At 40.3% G+C, this 18,776-nt stretch overlaps 2 protein-coding genes across 4 annotated transcripts in view; one reads left to right on the top strand and one right to left on the bottom strand.

Moving 5' to 3' along the window:
* rapgef1b (Rap guanine nucleotide exchange factor (GEF) 1b) overlaps positions 1-9,720 on the top strand; it is a 64,767-nt gene extending 55,047 nt beyond the window's left edge. For all 3 annotated transcript variants that reach the window (XM_034709598.1, XM_034709597.1, XM_034709599.1), the window contains 13 exons: positions 640-725; positions 2,349-2,454; positions 3,172-3,247; positions 3,512-3,596; positions 4,302-4,394; positions 5,354-5,539; positions 5,762-5,846; positions 5,945-6,039; positions 6,148-6,226; positions 7,727-7,828; positions 7,945-8,042; positions 8,132-8,260; positions 8,501-9,720. In XM_034709598.1, coding sequence (XP_034565489.1) covers positions 640-725; positions 2,349-2,454; positions 3,172-3,247; positions 3,512-3,596; positions 4,302-4,394; positions 5,354-5,539; positions 5,762-5,846; positions 5,945-6,039; positions 6,148-6,226; positions 7,727-7,828; positions 7,945-8,042; positions 8,132-8,260; positions 8,501-8,651 — 1,371 coding nt within the window. In that variant the 3' untranslated portion in view covers positions 8,652-9,720. The remainder of the gene's footprint in view (positions 1-639; positions 726-2,348; positions 2,455-3,171; positions 3,248-3,511; positions 3,597-4,301; positions 4,395-5,353; positions 5,540-5,761; positions 5,847-5,944; positions 6,040-6,147; positions 6,227-7,726; positions 7,829-7,944; positions 8,043-8,131; positions 8,261-8,500) is intronic.
* Positions 9,721-9,767: 47 nt separating this feature from the next.
* On the bottom strand, positions 9,768-16,816 carry uck1 (uridine-cytidine kinase 1). Its single transcript, XM_034709600.1, has 9 exons — positions 16,381-16,816; positions 15,758-15,897; positions 13,643-14,367; positions 13,013-13,172; positions 11,670-11,766; positions 11,424-11,566; positions 11,250-11,344; positions 11,118-11,166; positions 9,768-11,031 (listed from the first exon to the last, which is right to left on the bottom strand). Exons 3-9 carry the CDS (start codon positions 13,730-13,732, stop codon positions 10,838-10,840), a joined length of 828 nt encoding a protein of 275 aa, XP_034565491.1. The 5' UTR covers positions 13,733-14,367; positions 15,758-15,897; positions 16,381-16,816; the 3' UTR covers positions 9,768-10,837.
* Between the last annotated feature and the right edge of the window lie 1,960 nt (positions 16,817-18,776).

The raw sequence follows: 18,776 nt of genomic DNA, 5'->3' as shown, positions 1-18,776 counted from the left end.
CGTGCGTCTGTATGTTGCTCTGATTGCCTGGCTGGTGATTGCTGTCTCTCTGGCTGCTGCTTCAAGTTTAACAAGCATTTAACCTTGTTCTGATCTAACACCTGACATGTGGCTGCTCCTTGAGGGATTCTCAATGGTTCACCGGTTTTCAATTTTCCAATAACATTCCCCGTAACAGCTTATGTGCATGTGTGACAGCGTAAGTGTGCGCTTGTTGGTGTGGTCCCGTTGGCCTGTGTGTGTATTCGGGTTGTATTTGAGTCATGTTTGGGTTTAAGTGAAAGTTGGAGAGAAAGAGACGGCGTGTGATTGTGTTTGTAGTTTTACTCTTGGTGCGGTGGGTTCAGAGTGTGAGTTCAGCCCTCTGGTGTCTTTCTGTTGTGGGTTTGTCTTTCTCATACTCCAGGAAAACTCCATTTCACCATCACTAATAATGTTCTCTTTTTAAAACAGCGACAGCAACATTTGTACAAAGCATCCATCCTCCCCCCTTCTACCAGACGTGTAGCATGCACACTGGTGGCTCATCCAAACTCATCAATAGCCAGCCGTCTGTCACTGCATGGAATCATTCACCAGTGATGATCCGTGTAACCTACAGCACAGTTGTTGATTATTGCTTTTTCCTCCATCGATTAGGAAACGATCACGGCCGATGATGTGCTTCAAGACCCCGCCCCTCAGATGCCAAACAGCAACAGCAAAGAGGCTTTGGACAAGGAGAGGTAAGGGATGTAACCACAGACTGTGGACTTAGAATCAGTGATGTCATCCATTAGTCTCAGCAGAGGTGTTGTGGAACCTAAAGATGGCTGTTGCCACATTGAAAACACTGACTCGAACTTCTGACTTATGTAGAAACAGGCAAAGATGTGTAGTGCTAAAACAGGTACAACACACCAACCAGTCAGTCTTTTCTGCCACGCCCCTAAATCTGCCTCATTATGAAGAGCCTTAATATAATTCTTGGAATGAGTATTAAAAAAGTTCACCTCTGTGTATCTGTTATGAGTACAGAAATGAGCTACAGAGACCAAACCATTTCCTGTATCAGGCTGCAAACATGTTTAATTCTGCTTTTAGAAATTAAAAATTGAAATGGGACTGGATAGGGTTGCCTTAGCTTTTTGAGCCAGCCTCAAGTGGACACTTGAGGGACTGCAGTTTATTGCACATCAGGGATAACTCAATTTTTCAACACTTGATGTTGCTAATTGGATGTAACACATGCTGTGACCTTGTTCCTACTTAAGTACTAAGTGTCTTCTGTATAAAAAATGTACAATGTGTTACAGATTTTGATCAAGGTTGTTTTTGTAGTTCTATATAGTGACTATAGTATGCTGAAATTGTAGTTTTCATGTGATGATGATAATAATAATAATAATAATAATAATAATAATAATAATAATAATAAAATGATAATACATATAATAGTATAATGATGATAATAACAATAATGATCATAATGACAATAATAATAATGATACCAATAATAATAACAATAATTAATATAATATAATATAATAATAATAATAATTACTTCATGTATTTAGCACCTATAAAAACAATAGTTTTCAAAGTGCTTTGACAGACAGCAGGGCATACAGCAAAAAGAGCATGAACAACAATTTCTCTCAAATATCATTAGTGTTGAATTGCACTGCGTAATATTGAGAGAGGAACAATTTTACAAACACCACAGTTTCAATGAGTTTCCATCCTGTACAGCATCACCTATAACCTCCATAACAAACAGGACTTAGACTGATCACCTCTGGTCAGTGTTACAAAACTGCTTCTAAATTTGCCACAGTAGATGGTGACTAAATGGGTGTCACATTTTCATGGTGACCAAACCAAACTATACCTAAAGCCTGTTGAGAATCAAACTGTAGGAGTGCTGACAAATATGTATTCAGCAACAGGATTTTTTTAAATGGCAGCTTTTATGTTGTAGAAGCCAAGAAAACACACGATGAATACTAAACCAGAAGATAGCTTTCATTGCTTCATTATGACAGAAGAGAACATCAAATTCTTACATTTAAGAAACTTCAACTAACCTGCCTTTGTCTTTAATTAAAGCCGCTAACACTTTGTTAAAATTCTGACTTTGATTTTTTGAAGTCTGGGATGATTCTCTAAAACACTGAACCCTAAGATGTTAAATTCTCCTTCATATAAGAAAAAGAAAAACACCAAATCCAATTGAAATGTAAATCTTGGCTTGAAAAATGCTGAAATGTGCAAACAGTTAAACAGTTTCCTGAACTGTGGCTTTAAATAATGCTTTAAAGAAAGTCAGGGAGTTTTCTGAGCTGATGATTCTCTTGTGTTTGTTTCAGGCGACAGAAATCGACAGAGTCGGCAGGGAGCGACGAGGAAGACGTGGACGAGCTCTCCCTCATCGACCACAAAGAGATCATGAGCAGAATAACACTAAAACAAGAAGTAAGACACCAGAGCACCTGCTGCTGCTGCTGCTGCATGCTTTTATTTATGACAGGACAGTGCAGCACCAGCATACAAAGCACATGCTCTCCTGTTAGTGCAGCGCTGACTAAAGGTCACAGTGAGTCTCTCTGATGTGAAATCAGAGCTCCTGAGATCCTCCTCTCACAGGCAGTGCTGCCCTCTGGAGTCAACTCCCTGAAACTGCATCACTTAGAATTGACAAATCTTCCTCCCTCCTCCTCCTTCCACACCCCCCCTCCTCCTTTGTCCCGTGTGGTGCAGTCTGATAGACAGATGTGTAGAAATGCTGCTTGCCAATCTGCAAGGTTAGGGCCAATGTGACAGCAGTGATTTACTGATGAGATGAGGAGAGATCAGAAGTGGAAAGAAGGAGAGATTTATAGCCTGTTAGGACATTTTTAGAGCTGTTGCAGGAGACGTATTGCAGTGGTTGGAGCTTTTATCATACACAAGTCTGACTTTTTCTTCGTCATCAGAGGAGCTGGTGCAGGACAGGGAGAGGTGGGGGCCTCTTTAAGAGGAGAGGGAAAGAGAAAAAGAAAGACAGTAAGAAGGAAGGTGCAAGCTACATTTTGGGCTCGACTGCATCACTACCCCATCAGCTGTTCCCACTCTTCTCCTCTCCTGCTGTCACTCTCTCCACCTTTTATTCCACCGTTTCATTTCCTCTAAATCTTTGCTTAATCTTCCCAGAGCGATGACGGCCCTGACGTTCGTGCCGGATCAGGAGACATTCTATTAGTCCACGCTACAGAAACAGACCGCAAAGGTACAGTACTGAACCCTCTGCTGTAAACAGGGCAGTATGTTAGTGTGCTTTGGGGTCACTGTTGCAGCTTTTCACTCATCCTGCAGTCAAAGATGTTTTATTTTGTGCAGTGATTTAGATCTCTGCAGCGTAGTCTCTCTCTTATTTACCATGTGTCTGCCTGGATCTGTAACCTTCACATCATGTGTTTCATCTTAATTAGGATCTCTGATACACTTCCACTCAAATCCTCTGTTTTTTTTGTCCTCTGTTTTTCCTTGACAGATCTGGTTTTGTACTGTGAAGCCTTCCTGACTACATATAGGACTTTTATAACCCCTGAGGACCTCATTAAGAAGCTACACTACAGATATCCTTTTCAGATCACTCAACATGTCACCGGGAGCTTAATCGTTGGTCGGTCTGCTGGCAGAAAGCTGTTTTTCTTTCCTAATGATTTCTGTTAAAAGCCTTATTTACCAAGAGGACTCCTTTATCTTGTTTGCTTTGATTCAGCTCTTTCACTTACAAACATTCACAGGCTGAGAGCTTTAATACAAACGTGTTTCCCTCCTGATGTTTGAGTTACTACTGACACTGTTTGGGCTTTTTGTTGTGAACATTTTCCCTAAAGATCTTTCCTCTGCTATCATCTAAAAACTGTCTCTGCTGCTGCAAACTTCGAGTGTTTTTATTAGTTTTCAACACGCTAAGCTCACTTAGCCTCATGAAGCAGCTAGCATGGCTGTAGTTGTGTTACTTCATATTGTAGAACATTAAATTGAAGTCTCTTTTTAACTCAAATTCTATTTTAAAAAGGTGAATTTGTTGCATAGACTTTCAAAGAATAGAAAACAGTTGTGGTGAAAGCTGAATAAATGTTGAATTTATTTGTAGAACCACAAAAACAACTTAAAATATAGAAGCCAGTGGTATTTTGAAAGAGCACAACATGACATCTTGTACCATAACTTTAGAAGTACAACATACTGTAAGTGCAAACCTTGAATCAACCATGTGACTGTATTTCATACTCTGTATAGATCTGTATTTGTTCTCCTTGACCACTGAGCACATACACTAGGTTCTGTCACAGTCCAGACACCTTCAAGAAGAGAGTCAGCAAGAACACGTTCTTCGTGCTGGTCCGGGTCGTTGATGAGCTGTGGTGAGTTCAGCGTAATTTTTTGCTTCTAAAATGAAAATGGTCTCTCTGTTACATCATAAATTAAAAGCATCAGTAGGTTTAGAAACATTATAATGCGTCAAAGGTACAGTATCCAACAATTTGGTGTCCAAACCGCTGAAAACAAAAAGACTCTTGTCGTATCATTTTATATTTTCTTGATCTACAAAAAACATAATTTATTTTTAATTGTTGAAGCACTCTGAGAGAAAAGAGAAAGGAGCTGTTTATATTTGCTAACAATACTTGGCTGCTATCTTATTACAACCATTAACTGTATGTAAATATGGACGACATGCCTCCCCACTGTTTAAAAGTGAAGTCAAAATGCTACTGCTATAGTATTGAGCTGTGGTCATACCTCAAAGCCAAGTTACATGCAGATGTGGGCTAGCTGGTAGAGTCGCAGGCTCAATGTCAAGCCTCCTCTGCTAACAAAACACTCTTTAAAGATTCAAACAACACGTCTACGATCACTCAGATCAGTACAGTCCACAGCAGAACAGGTTCTCATGTTAAGTTAAAGCAGACTCTCATGGCTGTGGAAGGTTCACTCAGTGTTGCGTTAGCGTTACTGTTAGTTTCCTGTACTATAAGTTCTTCCTCTACTCTGCATAAAGAACGCTGCAGGAACAGAGCTGTCAATAATGACGACTAGCAGGATGTGAATAAAAGTTAACTTCTCAGAAAAATGATGACTTCCACATAAATCAGCATGATAGGACATAACTGTCATGAGAGTAAGAAAATTTGAGAAAATTTTATATGAAGTGTATTTTCATTTTCTAGTTTGACCCATGTCCCATCTGTTAACATGGAGGAGGCGGGCTTTAAGACCTGTACTGCAGCCAGTCAGCAGGGCATACACGTATATCGCTTGTCTAACCCTTCTTATTTTTGTAATAACTTAATCGTTTGTTTTCTCTGATTCTGTCCCGCAGTTTGGTTGAGCTGACGGAGGACATCCTGAAGCAGCTGATGGACTTGGTGTTCACGCTGGTGTGCAACGGCGAGCTCAGCCTCGCTCGCGTGCTCCGCAAGAACATCCTGGACAAGGTGGAGCAGAAGAAGCTGCTGCGCTACACTAACTCCCTCAAACCCCTCGCGGCCCGTGGAGTCTCTGCAAGGTACTGAGGGGGTCAAGGGTCAGACTGTTGTCAGACTGTTGTCAGACTTGTAGGGGATGTGTGAATTTTCATCCTCTATACTTTTTGTAAATCAGTTTTTCTGCACCCTGAGGAGCTGTCATGAAGGGCAAGACTTATTTGAGTCCTGTAGCTGCAGCCGATCTGCAATCACAAACTGTAAATTGGAAACATCACCTGATAATAGTTTGTGTTTCCCTACAGGCCGGGGACTCTCCATGACTTCCGCAGTCACGAGATAGCCGATCAGCTCACTCTCCTTGACGCTGAGCTCTTCTATAAAATCGAGGTATAGCTGCTTCTTTGTGTTGACACTCCCAGCGTCTGCTCACACTCTTTGTGTCGGTTCTGACTTCCAAACTTTTTATTCCTCCTCTTTCCCGTCAGATTCCCGAGGTGCTGCTCTGGGCCAAGGAGCAGAATGAGGAGAAGAGTCCGAACCTGACTCAGTTCACTGAGCACTTTAACAACATGAGCTACTGGTACGAACAAGATCAAAAACTTCCCTCCAGTGTTTGTCTGTCATTCCCAGCCTCCCTCTCATATCAGAACTGTCTGTGCCTCACTGCATACTTCTCCTTCTCCAATAGGGTGCGCTCTTTGATCATCCAGCAAGAGAAAGCTCAAGACAGAGAGAAGCTGCTTCTCAAGTTCATCAAGATAATGAAGGTTAGTCACCTTAAGTATCCTGGTTGTAATATTCATAGGTGGGGATCTGACGAAACTGTGAGCTCATGCTTTACATAGTATAACTGATGAGTCTTTCCCCCTCCTGTTCATACTGATTACCCTCCATCCTGATTCAAGTCGCTCCAATCATAACCACTTATTTTTCTCAATGAAAGAATTACAAATAATGCACAGGGGGCTGGTTTAGCTCAGTCCACAGGGTGTGCACTCCATGTGTGTGCTGGTCTGGACTTTCAACCCTTTGCTTCCTGTCCCTACTCACCTGTCCTGTCAAATGTAGGCAACATAACCCCAAAACACAATCCAAAATTACAATGGCTGCACCTGACTGAGGACTTATTACATACATATTTGTAGTTGCACCTTAGTTTGGAACTTACCCTGCTTATCAGGTCACTTTTTTGCTCATATGAACCCACAGCATAGAATGTAAAAAAAAAATGGGCGTAGTATCCGTGACATCGCCCATGTGTGTCTGACACACTGTTTTGAAGCCGATCGTGGGTGGGTGCCATATCAAGTAAAGTCAGCCATGTCCTTACTTAGGCAAAACTAAACTACTAAGTTTAATATCTTCAAAAACAGAGTTATAAAAAAAATCCCCCTCCGTACAGTGTGTGCTGATAGAGAAATTAGCTACTCAGACCTACACTGTTTTTTTGAACCAGGCTGTAAACATATTTATTATTGCTGCAGAGATCGTCTTTTTGAATGCGTGTGTATGTGGTCTCCAGTGTTTCATCAGCCAACATATACACACTCACACACAGTAGACACAAGACACCATGAAAAATAACACAGGCAGGGTGTTGCAGATCTAAAGGATCCACAGATAGTCCTTAGATGCTAACAATGTCGACATCTATAAAAGAAAGGAAGGCTGCCCCTGCTCCCAAAAGATTCCATGATCTAACAACCATTACTTACTTTAAAAAGATAAAAAAAAAAATAAACAACAAAAGAGAATACCAACAGAAAACACACACACACAAAAAAAACACAACCCATCAATGATAGTACAAGTACGGACACTATGTTAATAGTAAGGAATAAAATAATCAGAATAAAAAGGTTGGGTGGGACACAGTCAGATCGTTGATAAAAATACAGAAAAAGCACATACATTAAATTATTACATTCTATGGGCTTCATATTTTAAGACCGGAGGTTGCTGCTTGGTTCATAGTGGTCACTGTTTTTGTAAAAACCATGACAGCTGCAGCTGTGCAGAACATTTAAAATCTATTAATGTAAAGGTGTAGAGCAAACCAGGTGGTAGGTCACAAATATGTTTGAAATTTGTGTCAAGTTTTGGCCTGTAAGTGTTTGCATTTGCATGCACAACGCTACTTAGTAATCAAGATGGACCTGAGATAATCTGCGCTGACTTTGTTCTCACCTCCTGCTCTGTTGAGGGCTGAGTTTGTGATTTTTTTGTTGTTGGAAAGCTTTATAATCTCCCCCTTTTTCTTATTACAGCACTTAAGAAAGTTGAATAATTTCAACTCCTACCTGGCAATACTGTCCGCTCTGGACTCCGCCCCCATCAGGAGACTGGAATGGCAGAAACAGACCTCAGAGGTGAGAGGAAGTTCTGATTCAATCATCAAGATCTCTTTGTAACTCAACAGTAAAAAGTATCATGTCCGTGTTTGTTTCCCTCTCCTCACACTTCTTTCTCCTTGTCTACCTCTCAGGGATTGGAGGAATATTGCACGTTGATTGACAGCTCCTCCTCCTTCAGAGCGTACAGAGCTGCTCTGGCTGAAGTGGAGCCTCCGTGCATCCCGTACCTGTGAGTTAAATATTACTTCACGTGCACGAATCTTAACTCCTAATTCATATTTAAGGAGAACGTAACATGACCTCATCTTCTCCTTCCAGCGGTCTCATCCTCCAGGACTTAACCTTCGTCCATCTGGGAAACCCCGACCTCATCGACGGGAAGGTGAACTTCTCCAAACGCTGGCAGCAGTTTAACATCCTGGACAGCATGCGGCGCTTCCAGCAAGTGTAAGTCCACCCGGATGAATTTACAGTTTGATAAACTTCACATATTCCTGGAGTGCTTCGTAAACATCACTCACAGTAATAAATGTCAGAGTTTGTTTACTCTGGCAGGAAGTTAAATGTTCTCCTACTTTGTTCTTCATTAAATTTTAATCATAAACCACGGCTGTCATATCCTCGTGAGCGGTTTCTTTTTCTCGCTGCGTTAATCAAACCTTTCTCCTCCTCCTCTCTGATTTCAAGGCATTACGAGCTGAAGCGCAACGAAGACATCGTCTGCTTCTTCAACGACTTCAGCGACCACCTGGCGGAGGAGGCGCTGTGGGAGCTGTCGCTGAAAATCAAGCCCAGGAACATCACCCGGCGCAAGACGGACCGCGAGGAGAAGACCTAGGAGTCCCCACGTCCCCCCCTGTGCTCTCTGAGACTGACCTCCAACTGTGCTTCATGACACTAACTCCACTTTACTACAGACTGAGAGAGAGATGAATGGAAGCTACCCGCTGGAGCTAATGGGAGACTCAAACTACAGACGAGTGAAGCGTGGTCCGAGGTTTACATAGAGCGCTGCAGCTCTGGGAGATTATTATTGGGATTACTGCGACTCCGGGGCGAGGAGAGGAGACGGGAAGAAGCCTGGTGCCGAGGAGAAAGAAGAAGAAGAAGAAGAAGAAGAAGAATCACATGGAGTGGGCGGGGAGACGCTGTGGAAATAACCAAAGTCTGCTCCCTGGGCTCTCTGTTTTAGAGTGGAGCTGTTGCGTGTGCGTGAGATTGAGCTGAATGGTCCATTACCCTCCCAGTTGCTCCCTCCTCTTCCTTTATGTACGTGCCATTTGTTGGTCATCCTCTGAAACCCCCTCCAGTTCCCTTCAAGGAGAAGAACCTGGACCACAGCGTGCCCTGAACTCTGACTCGTAGGCTGCAGACAGGAGACTCTGCCGAGGGATCACTGTGGGGGGGGTTTGAACTTGAACAGAGGATGACCGTTCGAGACTGAGTTTGTTTTGAGACATTTTTTTGTGTAAGAATCATGTATGGTTATGAAATGTATTATATACAGTGCTCCTTTTGTTCTCGAAAAGGATGTTTATGCTTATGAGAAGAGCTTAGCTTCTCCCAAAAAGTGCCATACGTATGTGCACTCAAAAAAAGCAAAGCAAAAAAACAGAAAAAAGACGAATTACTAAAGATGCTGTGATCTATGTATGTCATACTGAATCATCGTGTGCCGTGTTCAGGTGTAGAGAACCATCAGGCCGTCACAATCACGTCCCCGTCACGTCGCTGTGTGAGAGAGTGTTTGTGAAGAGCGACTGAAGGAGTCCTCCGAGACTCGTGTGTTTGCCATTCCAAAAAACGTGCTGTAGTAAATCATTGATTCCTTTTTTTTGGGATAAAACCAACACATCACACTGTGCTATCAAACTCCAATAAAACAAACAGCTCTGTTTCTATACACACCCCTTCAGTCAGAGGATTCATTTCGATTTCAAAACTCAGACTTTGAACATTTTGTGGCAGATTTTCATTTATTGTCGTACAGAATGGTCAGTGGAAAATTAACTTAAAAAAATTAAGGCGTGTATTCAACTGTAAATAATTCAAAAGGAAGCACTCGATGAATGTGTTGTGACACTGCTGAGACATTTGGCAGACTAGTTTACAGAAGTTCAAAACAAAAAACAGCAACAAAACACCTAAAAACGTGAGTATCTATATTCTTTAAATATAATCATCTCAATTAAAGCAGATATAAATATAAGGTGCAAAGCGTGACTGACATTAAAAGTTTCAACAATGCTTCCAAACTTTAAACACGATGTCTTCACTTTCATTCAGGAGTCGTCTGACTACAGTCAAAAACTGAGGAACCAAACAGCGTCATGGAAGACTGTTATGTGAGTATTAGGGCCACGGTAAGAAAAGGTTACTCTGAGATCACCAGAATCAAGATGCAATAGGAGAATAAAGTCTTAATATTACAAGAGAGGAGTTTCAATTTTATGAGAAAATAGAGTTCTATAAGTAGAATAAAGTCACAACTTTATGAGAAACATAGTCTGTCAGTTTCTCAATCTTTTCAGAGTTCATGTTTTTGTGAAATTTACAGGAAGAATCACTTTTCAAGAAACTCTGAACTCTTCGTTTAAGCGCAAGCAGCTAGTTCCTGTTATTCCCTTTCAAAATAAGATACAAGCTAAGCACAGCATAAAACAGACTTTTAAAAAAATAAAAGAACCGCAATGAAGTTGTTTGTATTCTTATAATAAGACAACTATTCCCTTGTAGAATCTTGACTCTCTCACAACATTAAGACCTTATTCATAACATCGAGACTTCATTCTTAACACATCAGAAACTTCTCCATTGTGTCCCTAATACTCGTTTGTACCGTTACATGTGGAAAGCATTATCACTTTGAATTTTGGTTCTGCACCAACAAAACCTTAAACATGAAGAGGTTGCGGCACCGAATGCCATCCTGCACCAAATCAGCAGCAGCAGCAGCAACAACCTCAGCTCAATGCCTCACATTCACAGTCCGGACACATCCCACGTTCCCACGCTTTTTTTTTCTCAGTGGGGTCGACAGCTCGGTTCCAACAGGACCCTTTTTACCGGAGGGTTGGCGGCTCCGTTCTGCAGGTCGCCCTGCTCGGAAACGGCGCGTTTGAAACCTCGCCCGTGACCGTTGATGGACCCACGCTGCCATTTACAGATGTCGCCGTTCAGTATGTCTTGGATGTGCTGTACGATGAGGTTGATTGCGACTGGAGAGACGGATGATGAGTCAAAATGAATGCAAGGGAAGTTACAGGAAGATCACTTTTATTCTTATGATCCAAAACAGACTTACCCATATTGTCAACTCCCCTTGGAATGATGACATCCACATATTTCTTTGTCTGGAAGAGAACCAAATATCTTAAGAAATAAAGTAAAGTAGTGCTTCAAATGGCACAAAATCAGAGAATAGGGTCATACTCACAGGCAAACAGAACTCTTCAAAAGCAGGCTTCACAAACGTTGTATACTGAGTGAGAATCTGCTCCAGGTCTCTCCCTCGGTTCATGTCTCGAAGAACTAAAAAGGAAAAATGAGCTCAAATCATCAACACACCGTGGAAACTTCTGGATCATTGTGTGCGAAGGAGATTATATACCTCTGCGAGACAGTCTGACGTCTGAATCTGTATCCACAAAGAGCTTCATGTGAAACATATCTCGCACTTTCTGGGTGTAGAAGACCAGGATCCCCTCAAAGAGCACCACGTCTGCCGGGTAAACCGTGATCCTTTCGTCCAACCTGGAGAGAGAGGAAGCTCAAATTTCAGAAGCAGTTACAACAAGCATTTACGTTCTGTGAACAGCTGAAAGAAAAGAAGATCCCTCTTGTGGGGTCCTCCTACCTGGAATGAGTGACGAAATCATACGTTGGAACTTCAACCACCCGTCCCTCCGCAATGTCCTTCAAGGTTTTGTACATTAAGTCGTTGTCGAATGCCTCTGCAGGGAATCAAACAGAAAGAGTCACTTTTTAGAGCTTTGAGGTGTTTCATGAAGATGTTTCCACTCAGCTCTACAGCTAACTGTTTCCAGGAAGCCCCGGTGTTATAAATTATTTGCGACGTGTGTCAGCGGACAACCATGTGACAGCTAATTACATGTCAGTACAGTCTGTGCTGAACATTTTCAAATCCACTGAATACTTTGGAGTTTTCATGTATCCTTGTTGCTGCAGTTTGACAAAAAATCTGAATCTCAGCTATCCTCACATGAATTAGTGATAATTAGATGATAATAAATGCTCCTTGGATGGATCCTGGATTCAGGAGAAGCATGTTGCAAGGAGAGGTAATGTGTAAATCATGCAGAAGAGCAGGAGGATCATAGAAACTAGATGTGACAAAGTGTGGCACAAATAAGAGATAAGTTTGTTCTAGGAAAACAGACTCAGTCATGAATTAAAAAAGAGATTAAGGTGGATTTTTAATTGTATGTACATAGAAATATATGTACATAGAAAAAACATTTATATAGTTTCATTTACTGTATTTCAGAAAGAAAACATATCCCAGTTTAATATCTTAAAATGTAGTGAAACTCTGCCAACTACAGTAGCTTTAAAGTTTAAAGGGGTGTTATTTTGGATAAATGGGTAACCCCCTACAGAATTACTTAGAAACAAAATGATACCATCACATTATTGCAGCATGAAAACTCAAATAAATCCAAATTAGGATTATAAAATACAGATTCAGAATACTCATAGTTTAGGACAGGGGTTCCCAAAGTGTGGGAGACACACATGAGGGGGTGAGATGTCTTACAGAATCTAAAAATAGTACATTTTACCAATTATAGTAAAAAATATCGACAAAAATAGAAACTAAACTTGAAATAAAACCCTGAAATTAGAAAATGCATCGAGTTTTCTGCCTTTCTTTGTTGCCAGATGACTCCTAAGTTTAGGGTTAGTGAACAGTTAACTATCAAAAGCATCAGTAGCAGTAGGTTCATTCATAAAGGAGCAGGAAACATGCTAATGTAGGTAGGCTAATTTTCTGCATCCCAGCTAAATGAAGCCACATGTAATCACTTTGAGAGACAGTGGGGGGTCACATGTCTTTGGCACCGGTTCAGGACATCAGCACACTTTAGCCAGGATCAGTTGTGTGCACAGAAACAGGAAGGTGAGTGCTGTTGTGAACACATTTAACGGGAAAAAGAAACCTAAGTGGTCTACACCTACCCGGGTGATCGAAGTTGTACTGGCCCTTCAGTGCTTTCATCTTCTGCTCTGGCGTTAGGACTCTGTAGAAACTGTCCTGGCTTATAATAGCCACCTGTCTCTGGCGGTGGTCCACCTTGTTCTGGCCCAGGAGCTCCATGATCTTGGCGCAGACTGTTGACTGAAGCAGAAAACCAGTTTCACAATATAATCCACCACGTGTTTGTTTGTTTAACAAATGAAACCGAAACAGAAGACATTCTTTAGACAGTGTTTTCAAGAAATAAGAGGAGGTTGAAGTCTTAAAGTGTGACTTAAAGGTACCAGTGACCCTGCTGTCACTTTGACTCGAGTCCATCAGCTGACTGTTGCTCATGAAAGAGTGAGGGGATTCTTAATCACAGCTGCTAGTTAGCTCCTCGACGCAAACATGTCTAAAAGGAGAGTTAATAGAGGTAACTAAATACTTCAAAGTATCAATGCATCACATATTATTCAGTGTGAGTATAAAATACAGTGAATCTATCAGCTGTAAAGGTGGGCGTGCCTCCTGCTTTTGACAGTTTCATGATTTCTAACGTTACCGATGCTAGCAGCAGAAGCTAGGCTACCTCCCGATGCTTGAGAGACTCTCTCTAAAATCAGACTAACCTTGCCGCTGGCTGTTCCTCCGCTCACCCCGATAAGGAAAGGATGATGTCGGGGCCTCTCTGCCTCCTCTTGGGCTCCTAGAGCATCCATTGCAGTCTCACAGTGAAAGAAAGACTGCAGAAGTCTAGATAGCTTCACTAACTACCAGCTGCGCTATCTTTAGCAACAACAATGAGCTGTTCTCGCGAGATCTGGCGAGATCTCAAACTACACCACAGTGTCAACAGAGGACGGTTTTGGCGCGGAAAAGGTACATCATCTTTCACATTAAAAACAACTTAAATATAATACATGTAGAAGTAGATTATATTGTGATATAATAACAGAAAACATTTAATTAAATTATATTTCTCTGAAAACCTTTAATTTCAGCTAAAAACCTCTGGCATGTAGTTTCCAAATTTTTTACAGCTCTTTATGCAAACACTATATGAAATAACAACTTGTCTCACAAATGTTCCTTAACATTGCTCTGAATCAACAAAAACATGAAAATTAATATGTTTTTATTATAAAATTAACCATTCACAATTTCCAATACATACATAATAGATAACACAAGACAGCATTATTGTTATTCTTTGTCCTTGTCTGATTTCTCAGAGTCTTCATCAGCAGGTTGAGACTTGTCCTTGATGGATTCATCCAGAACTATCTCCAGAGCAGCACTTCCTGCAACCCTCTTCACAGTCTCTCCTTTGGCAGCAAGGATTTCCTCTATGTTTCTGAAAGGTAAAGCAACACAGCACGACATTCAGACTCTACTGTGATTATATTGAATATCAAAGTGTGTATTCTTTTAATGAATTTTGACCAGCTTAGTATTTTGATCAGTTGAGTATGCTTTAAGGGTTGACAAGTTGCAGTTTGCTCGAGTTATATGATCTTCCATTTATGCCAAAACCAAAACTTGTAATGCACTCACTTCATGCCTTACAATTAAACACATGCTCGTCTTCTGAGCACTTTTAGCATTAACTTCTTAGTTTTTTGGTCAAAACACTGAAAAAAGACTTTTTCCAAAGCCAATGCGTTTGAGGTAAATTTACATACAGCTGTCATTTCATGCTTTGACCACCAGAGTGCGCCATCAAGTCTATCTAATTTTTTAAACTGTTGCTTTTTTATTGGATAGGTTGAAGGGATGGTTGACAAAAAGTATATGTATTTGTAACAGGGTCAGATACGTATCTGAATATTTCCTTGTTGATATAATTATACAATTATATACCTGGAAATTGTTTAAATATTACTTATAGGACCTCAGAACTCTGTTTAAATTGTGTGTTTTAATGTGCAGCCCCTCTATCCTGTGAATTCCTTCTTCTGTGGTTGTCTCCTGTGGCGTACTCAGATTGTTTGAGGGGCAGGGCGAAAAAAAAAAAAGAAAAAGGGCACCTCCTTTCAAACCCCTGGTACTCACAGTTTAGGGTGAATTTAAATGTATTGAGGCAGCGTTAACAGAATTTTAAGACAATAACACTTAATCCCCAGTGGGCATCCTTTGGGGGGCATCCAGTGGACACTTTTTTATTTACATGTTATACATTAGAAAAGCATTAAGAGGGCACTTTTTGTGTTTTAAACATTAAAGGGGCTTCAATTGGGCACTTTTGCACATTTAATGCATTTGAGGGGCATCTAGAGGGCACTTTTTCATGCATTTTCCTCTGAAAGGGCACCAGAGAAGGCAATTTTAATGTTTTATCTACTACAGTGTAATCTAAGAGGGCACTTAAGCGCGTGTCTTTCGCATATGATGGCACCAGAGGGGGTTGATCACCCCCCTGTCCCCCTCCTGAGTACACCACTGGTTGTCTCTTTATATTTATTTTGCTGGAGCTGGCTCTGCCTTTACATGGAGGTTCTGTGTGTCTTTGTGCCAGATTAAAAAAAGAGGTGCAGAATCTCATAGCATCCTAATTATAAACACAATGCAGAAGTCAACCGGTTACACATTTACAGTGCATGCAAACATATGCCATATTACAGTTTTTCCCCACAATTCCAGAATGATAATAGCAACAACAGCTTCTATCATTCTTGTGTTTTGATGTGATTGTTAATTAGTACTATGTTCCAGTTTCATATTCAAATACCAAAAGCACCACCAACCTTTTCCCCTCCAGGTCAGAGAACCATTTGAGGTTGTCAGCGATGATATGGTGATTTTCACATCCTGGACATGTTACTATCACAACACCTTTGTGATAAGCCAACTTTGATATCTTCTTAGTGGACCTCGTGGAGCAGACCTTCAAGAGATAATCAGTGCATCAAAAACAGAGCATTTAAAGCTCCTGTGAGGAACTTTCTGTTTGTGTTGACTTTGGCGCCCCCCTGTGGACTAAGTGATCTTGCTTATTTTGTCCTGCACATGTGTAAATTATATTATCTCCTTCCGCTTTCAACTAACAGTCAACTGTTTCACTCATTAAGAATATTTACAGCAGAATAAGGGGTTTTCTTTGATGCGCTGTCAATCACCTCATCTGACACCTACCCCCTCACAGCGATTTCAGGCTTAAAAAAAACAAAACAGAAATGATCAATTCCTTTTCTAACAATCTTGTTTGCTTTTCTTGGTCATAAAGAGGCATCACTGTTAATTTCAGTCCATTTCATGACCACTCAAAAACTCCTCACAGTAGCTTTAAATGTCACACCACAAGTATAGCCTTATTTACACTGTATATTTCATCATGGGGACAGTGACGTCTCCAAACAGACAGTGGTACCTTGCATGTGTAGATGAGCTGATAATGCGTCGCCTGGATTTGACCGATGGCGTCATTTTTAAAACTGGGTGAAGTTGAGAATCCTCTGCAGCTGCTCAAACATGGCTCATATCTGCAAGCAGGTGACAAAATATCAAATACACGATGATGTTGTGAGGATAGAACTCCCGTCCTCTTTGCTGTGGTGGTGAGTGGTCCTTGAGAACCACAGTGAAACCCAACAGAGACCCGGGACAGTCCTGGACGCCGGAACAACCGACTGAGGGTCCACATCCTGGTCGAGGACTCCAAATGACGTAAAGTACCCAAATATCTATGAAAAACCAGACATACACGAGAGGTTTGGGTGTTTAAGGACGTAAACATTGCTGGAAGGTTCATCAGCGTGTGGCATGTCGCGGTCAGATGACGTCATGGATACAATTACTTTTCAAAATAAAAGTCCAATACATCAACCATTTCTTCAAATTAAAAGTGATGCCCTGACGTAAATGTGTTATTGCAAGAATAAAACAAAAGTATTCAAAGATAAATAAAACAGGAAAAATAGAGACATTAACTTAGGGGGCTTATTTCAGGTTTTGCAACAATCTGGGGAGCAGTAAAAGTAACATATTGGTGATAGTGTATTATTCAGGTTGTTTATAGACTGTTCTGAGATTTAATAAAAGGGAAAGGAAAAGATACAACACAACCATAAAGGCACAGGCTGTATCTTTTGTTTACAGAACCAGGTTACCAAAACACGAGACATTTAGTAGGCTTGAAGTCTAAACTACATTGAAGGCAAATATAAGGGCTGAAGCATACTTTTTATGTACATTCATATTTTACTGGTATGACGTAAATACATTGATACAACCTCAGATCTTGTATCCATCTTAAGGAATGTTAAAACGGATTCTGTGCTGAGTTTGGCACAGACAGTAATTAACTATTATTTGCCACTGCTTTAAATCAGGAGCATAAGGGAATAGGAAATAGGATGTATCTAACATTTATACCCACACAATTTCGACCCTCCCACCTGCCAAGGGTAAAGCCTTAATCACAAGTGCACAGGTAAGATGAATGCCATCAGCACAAATGACAATTTTATTGAGCTTGTGCTGACTGAGGACAGCACTGCTTAATCCTGATCTGTATGGTGGGTGGAGCTTGTTACAGGGGAAACTGCAGTGAGTATGAAAGTGAGATGCCTCAGGGTACAGGCAAACTGCCCATGCAATTCATGATAAATGACAGGAGGTGAAGTCATCTTCTGAAAAGCACATGATCCCCAAAATCTATACCATGAGAATATTTACTAGTCTAATGTATATTCTACATTTTCACAGTAAGAAAGTATTCTTTACTTAGAAAGTCTTATTTTGAGAAAACATAGTACATCAAATAATTGTTCCCATTGGAAGTTACATTTTAGGATTATTTTGAAATGCATTTCTTCAAAACTGCACTTAAGATATTGAAATTTACAACATTTACATTTACAAAACAAAATATTGTAATGACAGTGATGATGGTTTATGAATTGTACCTCACATTTTGGCTTTACTGTTTTTAAATATGGTCATGCAAATATAAGAAATGCAATTTAAATCACAGGAAAAATCAAACAGGTGTCAAGCAGTTGGTAAACTTTGGACTTTGGAAAAGTCAAAACTATTCCACCAATTTACATCAATATGTTAAAGGTATTTTTTGTGAATACCTTTTTGGTAAAGCAGCTTTTTAAATGCAAAATCACCATTCATCAAGTGTAAACAAGGTAGAAAATGTATCTTTAAAGTTGACCAGCGACTAGCAGATGGATGTAAATATACACAGTTTATTATTATTATGTGTCTAAAATCTGTCTGGCAGGTTGTAACATAAGATAAGATAATAATGAGATCATCTTTTCCATTGAAACTGTAAAAAGAAGGCTATTGTGGGATATGTTTAGTAATTTGCCACCTACCCTATGGTGTCTTAACAATATCAACAAACAACAAACTTTCATGAAATATACTAGTGTTGTGCTGTTCGTGTTGTTTACTTTAACCCTCCTGTTATGTTTGTTTCTCAGGAACAGCAATAATTTTCCTGGGTCAATTTGACCCAGGGCATATTCAATTATCCAAAAGTGTCAGAACCCCAAAAAATCCCAATGCACAGTTTTTAATCTAGTTTTTAACTCCATTACTAACCATTTAAATCAAGATTTAGTCCATTGGTGTTCTTTAATTCACACAGATCATGGTTCAATGAGGAAAACTCACTCGTTTAAAATTAAAATTAATGTTAAAACTTTCTTTAATGTACATTGGAAAGCCCTAAATATAAATAAAATACTTTTACATGACATAGATTTTGTTCACTTTGTTTTAAATTTTATTTTTATGAAGTGATGTTGA

This window comes from Notolabrus celidotus, chromosome 19, assembly GCF_009762535.1.
Source record: "Notolabrus celidotus isolate fNotCel1 chromosome 19, fNotCel1.pri, whole genome shotgun sequence".
Classification (NCBI taxonomy): domain Eukaryota; kingdom Metazoa; phylum Chordata; class Actinopteri; order Labriformes; family Labridae; genus Notolabrus; species Notolabrus celidotus.
Note: the sequence above shows the minus strand (reverse complement) of the source record. Positions and strands in the feature narration are given on the sequence as shown.

Coding starts and splice junctions, on each gene's coding strand:
- uck1 (XM_034709600.1), bottom strand. CDS start 13,732: ATGGATGCTCTAGGAGCCCAAGAGGAGGCAGAGAGGCCCCGACATCAT. Junction 13,173..13,642: donor GAGGAACAGCCAGCGGCAAG/GTTAGTCTGATT, acceptor TTTCTGCTTCAG/TCAACAGTCTGCGCCAAGAT. Junction 11,167..11,249: donor TTGAAGAGTTCTGTTTGCCT/GTGAGTATGACC, acceptor GTTCTCTTCCAG/ACAAAGAAATATGTGGATGT.